The sequence below is a fragment of the Haliaeetus leucocephalus genome, unplaced genomic scaffold (genome assembly GCF_000737465.1).
Source record: "Haliaeetus leucocephalus isolate CR32 unplaced genomic scaffold, Haliaeetus_leucocephalus-4.0 Scaffold357, whole genome shotgun sequence".
NCBI classification, from domain to species: Eukaryota; Metazoa; Chordata; class Aves; order Accipitriformes; family Accipitridae; genus Haliaeetus; species Haliaeetus leucocephalus.
The window spans coordinates 23,011-28,646 of NW_010972793.1; the positions used below are offsets into that span (position 1 = coordinate 23,011).

The following is a 5,636-nucleotide window of genomic DNA, read 5'->3' on the forward strand; positions in this document are numbered from 1 at the left end:
CCCGAGTGTCCCCGGGGCCCCGCCGAGGGGTCAGGGCCGTTTTCTCCCCCCCCCCCGCCAGCCGTGGGGCGACCCCAGCATGTCCGACCAGAAGCCCAGGGTTGCCGCGGGCAAGAGCCCAGAGAAGAAGAAGCAGCCCCCGAAGAACAAACGCAAGCCGGAGAAGCCAAAGCGCAGCCTCCCCGAGCAGGAGGAGGAGGAGGAAGTGGCGGCAGCCCCCTCCCTGCCACCCGCCAAGGGCGAGCGGCCGAATTTGTGCTCTGAGTGTGGGAAGAGCTTCCAGCACAGGTCGGACCTGGTGAACCACCAGCGCATCCACACCAGCACCAAACCCTTCATCTGCGGCTATTGTGGCAAGAGCTTCCGCATCAGCTTCAACTTCCTCCGCCACCAGCGCATCCACACCGGCGAGGCTCCCTACGCCTGCAGCTACTGCAGCAAGAGCTTTGCCGACAAGTCCACCCTCACCCAGCACGAGCGCACCCACACCGGTGAGAAGCCCTACCACTGTGCCGACTGTGGCAAGAGCTTCCGCGTCAGCTCCAGCTTCGTCCGCCACCGGCGCATCCACACCGGCGAGAAACCCTACCATTGTGCCGCCTGCGGCAAGAGCTTCACTGACAAGTACACCCTCACCCAGCACCAACGCTCCCACACTGGCGAGAAGCCCTACAAGTGCCTCGACTGCGGGAAGAGCTTCAGTCGCAGCTCCAACCGCAATCAGCACCTCCGCAACCGTCCCACCAAGGGCCGCAGGCCCTGTGCCCGCTGCGACCCCGAGCCCAAGGAGGCCAAGGGCGGGAAGAAGCTGCTGGCCGCCGAGGTCCCCAACACCTGCGGCCAGTGCTGGCAGAGCTTTGCCCAGAGCTCTGACCTGGTGAAGCACATGCGCATCCACACCGGGGAGAAGCCCTACGCCTGTCCCCACTGCGGGAAGCGCTTCAGCCTCAGCTCCAACCTCACCCGCCACCGGCGCATCCACACCGGCGAGAAGCCCTACATCTGCACCGACTGCGGCGAGAGCTTCAGCGACATGTCCACCCTCACCCAGCACCGCCGCACCCACACCGGCGAGAAGCCCTACGTCTGCACCTACTGTGGCAAGAGCTTCAGCCGCAGCTCCCACCGCAAGCGCCACGAGCGGACCCACACCAGAGAGGCCCCTGACGCCCTCCTGCCCCTCTGGCCCTGCCCGACCCAGGGCTTATAACCATCACTGCTGCCAGGGCCGGGGCCATGCTGAGGAAAACTGTCCTGGAAGCTGCCCCTGCCCCTTCGGCTGGATCACACGGACGTAACTGGGGTGGCAAATTTACCAGGTCCACGGGGTTTGAGAGTTACTGTTGGAGCCACCACGTCTGTCTGTGTGTTCGCTCAGGGCTTGGGCAGCTGCTGCAGTGCCTGCTGTGCTTCTGGGATGAGCCCAGAGCATGGGGTGGACAAACATACAGCCCCCCGGCTCTGTCGGGACAAACACACTCAGATGGGTGACTCTCCCTGAGTGGCCCCAAGGGAGCCCTTTTCAGCAGATTTAACCAAAATCCCCTATTTTCTACCCAGTTTTCTTTGGGGCTGGGGGCTTCCACCCTCCTGCTCCTCCTGGCACAGCTGCATGTAGCCTGTGGTGGGCAGCAGCAGTGAACATGCCCCCCCCGCCCTCCAAATGCCTATTAGTGATAATGATAACAATTATGGTGATTAGTTGTCCTGTCTGGTGCTGCCACCGAAGCAAATCCTGATCCGAGCTTTCCCTGACTTCGGGCTGCTTTTTTCCCCACTGCTTTGGGTTTCCTGGGGTAAAAAACCCCATGCATTTCCCAATTATAAAAAAAAAAAAACAACAAACCAAACTTAATAAAATACTGTCTTTTTCTTCTTTTTTTTGAAGTTTGAGGTTTGGGGTGTTTTCGGAGCAGAGGAAGGCGTGATGGTGCTGGATGCTGACGGTGAGCTGGCGTGTTTGGGACCAAGAGCTGGTTTCACAGATGAGGTCCCTGTCCCCCTCCCCCATGGGTCTCGGGGGGTCGGGAGGAGCTGGGTACCCTCCCTTGATGGTTTTGGGTGGGTTTTTTTTATTTTTTGGACATTTCTTCCCCAGGGCTGGGGCTGGGCAGTGCCCTGTTTGGGGCTTTGGTCTGGGGCAGGATAGAGCTGCTGGGATGCTGTGGGGTCTTGGGGGAGGGGGGGGTGGTAGTGTCTCGGCAGGGGATGCGGGTCCAGGGCACTAAGGGTAATGGCTGTGGGGACCCCCCCCCATCCACAGGCTCTATTTCAGCCCCATCCCGGGGATTTTGGTGCTTTTGTGGTGCATCTCAGTGGAGCATCCCTGGACCCGTGGAGATGGGGGTGTCATAGGTGGATGTGGGGGTGTTGCTGGGGGGGGGCAGGGGGCACTGCCCTGCACCCCTCCCTCTCCTGGGACAGCTCACAGCTTGGCCGCATCTCTCCCAGTGGGTGAAGTGCTGTGACAGAGACATTGCAGCTGAGGGCCCGCTGAAGCTGGCCAAGGGGAACGTCACCTGCCTCGCCAAAATCCCTCAAGAGCCCGAAAACAGGGAGCAGTGCAGCCCCCGGCTCACAGTGGGGCAGCGCTCATGGCCTCCCAGCACTCACCCTGTAGTTCCCCTTATATGAACCCCAGCATATACATATATATATATATGTATATATACATATATATGTGCATGTATTTTGAGGTAGGTGCCCTGAGCATTTTGCAGCACTAGTGGGGGATCTGCAGCACAGGTGGGTTTTGCAGCAGGGGTGGGGATGGGGGTGGAATTGCAGCAGGAGCATGCCCTTGCAGCCCATCACCCTACATTTGACCATCCTGGAGCTGATTCTAGAGAGAAGGGGTTTCATTATATGGAAACTGTCTCTTGGCTGTTTTGCAGTCCTGGAGGGATGTGTGTATATAACACATACATAAAGGACAAGATGCCGAGTCCCAGCAATGGATGGATTAGGGGCCAGGGCCAGGCTCAGCCTGAGGGGGTCCAGCAGTGGGGGGATGTGGAGGGGACACCCAGCTGTTTTGGTGCCAGAAGACAAAAATGCCCCTTATTTCACAGAATCATAGAGTGGTTTGGGTTGGAAGGGACCTTAAAGATCATCTAGTTCCAACCTCCCCTGCCATAGGCAGGGACACCTGCTAGACCAGGCTGCTCAAAACCCCGTCCTGGTTTCGGATGGGATAGAGTTAATTTTCTTCCTAGTAGCTGGTATGTTTTGGGTTCAGTATGAGAAGAATGTTGATATAACACTTATGTTTTCAGTTATTGCTAAGGAATGTTTACACTAAGTCAAGGATTTTTCAGCTTGTCCTGCCCAGCCAGCAAGAAGGCTGGAGGGGCACAAGAAGCTGGGAGGGGACACAGCCAGGACAGCTGACCCAAACCTCCAGAACTTCAACCACAGCACCCCTCTCTCTGGAATAACACCAAGCAGAGATCACTTTTGCTCTTCTTTTTTGAAGCAGGAACAATGGCAATGTGGTGGGGGACAGGGACCAGCTGACAGGTTTGGGGGCTGCTCTGTTTAAGTTTGGGCTGAAGAGGGACAGGGGTGCCTGGGCAGGGTAATAATGACAAGAGCCACAAAGCAGAAGTAATTATTATTCAAATGGTTTTTTGTTAATCTGTTCTACAGAGAAACCCACGCGCGGCAGCCGGGTGACGTGCCCCCCCCCCCATCCCAGCAGGACACAGCATGGGCCTGCACGTCTGATGACCAGCAAGAACAAGGCGCTGCAATGCCCTTGGCAGGCATGGATGCGTTCCAGATCCGAGACAACCAGGTTCATCCCTGCAGCAAAAGGCAAGCAGGAATGTGGCCTTGCATAGCACGGGGGGGGCTCGGCCCCCTGACTTGCCCATCCTGGGGGTCTCCACGGCAAGGCGGGTCCTGAGCCACTGCCGGCTTGAGCACTGCTGCCACCCGCTGCGTCCCATCGCTACTGACCCATCCTACTTACCCAACCGCTACTGCCCCGACCCACCCCACATAATCCCACCTACCAGCCTCGTGGCTCATCCTACTATGCCTCATCCTACCGGCCCCTCCAACACGCGCGGCATCCTGCCCTGGCAGCGCCGGCCATGCCGAGCCCCCCCTAGCAGGGCTGGCTGGGGTAGGGCCAGAGGGGCAGGAGGGAGACGGGGTTTTGCCCTGCGTGGGTTCGCTGGTGCCGCTTGTGGTGGGAGCTGCGGCTGAAGCTCTTGCCACAGTAGGCGCAGGCGTACGGCTTCTCACCCGTGTGGATGCGGCGGTGTTGGGTGAGGGTGGACTTGTCGGTGAAGCTCTTGCCGCAGTCGGCACAGGCATAGGGCTTCTCGCCAGTGTGGATGCGCTGGTGGCGGATGAGGTTGGAGCTGACGTTGAAGCGCTTCCCGCAGTGGGGACAGGCATAGGGCTTCTCCCCGGTGTGGATGCGCATGTGCTTCACCAGGTCCGAGTTCTGGCTGAAGCTTTGCCAGCACTCGGCACAGGTATTGGGGATGGCCACAGCTGGCGGCTTCTCCCCACTGGGGCCGTCCCGCCGCCGGCGCTTCCCTGAGGGGCTGGCAGGGGGCTGCTTGGGACGGCCAAAGCTCTTCCCACAGTCGACGCACTTGTAGGGCTTCTGGCCGGGGGGGCGCGGGGCTGGGCTGGCGGCGGTGGCGCCCACCTCCTTCCCGCAGTCCCGGCAGCTCTGCGGGCTCCTGCCAGCGTGGGCACGCCGGTGCCGCAGCAGGTTGGCACTGAGGCCGAAGCTCTTGCCGCAGTCGAGGCAGGCGAAGGGCTTCTCCCCACCATGGCTGCGCCGGTGGGCCAGCAGCGCTGCACTCTGCGCGAAGCTCTTGCCGCACTCCACACAGATGTTGGGGTGCTCCCCAGCGGCCGCCCGCTGCCGCACGACCGTCTCCTTGCGCTTCCGCCCCCCGCGCCCGCGGCCGCCCACCTCGGCCTCCCCGCCATCCCGGGGGGCCGGCTGCCCCTCTGCCCGGCCCTGGCCCCTCGGGGACCTGCCATGCTCGGGCTGGGGAGCTGCGGACCCTCTGCAGCGCTTCGGCGACATGGCGGGGGGGCTCCCTGAGCCGGGGGTGTCCCCGTGCCGTCCCCACCTGCGGCGACAAAGGGAGAAAGCCAAATGTGAGTCACTCCCCCAGAAGTGGCGTGTTGGGGGCTGCCTGCCCTCCGGGGCACCCCAGCTCGGGATGCCCGAGCGGCCACGAGCGCTGGCAGCCCCTGAACAGAGGGCGAACCTGGGACGGGTCGGACCGTAGCTCAGACCAAGGCAGAGCTTAGGGAGGGAGATTCCAAATCCAGCCTTCCCCGGAGCGCAGCGAGGCTGTGGGAGCCCCCGGGCACAGGTTTGCCTGCTGCGGGCACAGCCTGGCCCTCGAGGCTCCCATTTAGGGCTTCAACTTGCCTCGACACGCCAGTGGCGTGCTGAATCGCCGAGGCGGTTTGCGGTGCTGCGGGAGCAGCCCGGGCTGGCTGGCGGCGGCAGGGATGTGCCAGGGAGACACCGCGACTCGGGTCGGGGGCAGCGGGGGGGAAACCTCTTTGTCGCCCTGAATCGCGTCTGGCTGCTCGGCGTCCCGGCGAGAGCCCCGGCCCCAGCCCCCGCAGTCCGCCCCGGCTCCGGCCCTCCG

At 61.8% G+C, this 5,636-nt stretch overlaps 2 protein-coding genes across 2 annotated transcripts in view; one reads left to right on the forward strand and one right to left on the reverse strand.

The window, feature by feature from the left end:
- The window catches only part of LOC104835056 (zinc finger protein 260-like), a 3,186-nt gene extending 1,976 nt beyond the window's left edge, over nucleotides 1-1,210 (forward strand). The window contains exons 3-4 of the mRNA XM_010572834.1: nucleotides 62-761; nucleotides 831-1,210. Coding sequence (XP_010571136.1) covers nucleotides 62-761; nucleotides 831-1,210 — 1,080 coding nt within the window. The remainder of the gene's footprint in view (nucleotides 1-61; nucleotides 762-830) is intronic.
- A 2,901-nt stretch (nucleotides 1,211-4,111) lies between these two features.
- LOC104835057 (zinc finger protein 271-like) overlaps nucleotides 4,112-5,636 on the reverse strand; it is an 8,841-nt gene continuing 7,316 nt past the window's right edge. The window contains exons 5-6 of the mRNA XM_010572835.1: nucleotides 4,667-4,877; nucleotides 4,112-4,477 (exon numbers count right to left, since the gene is read on the reverse strand). Coding sequence (XP_010571137.1) covers nucleotides 4,112-4,477; nucleotides 4,667-4,877 — 577 coding nt within the window. The remainder of the gene's footprint in view (nucleotides 4,478-4,666; nucleotides 4,878-5,636) is intronic.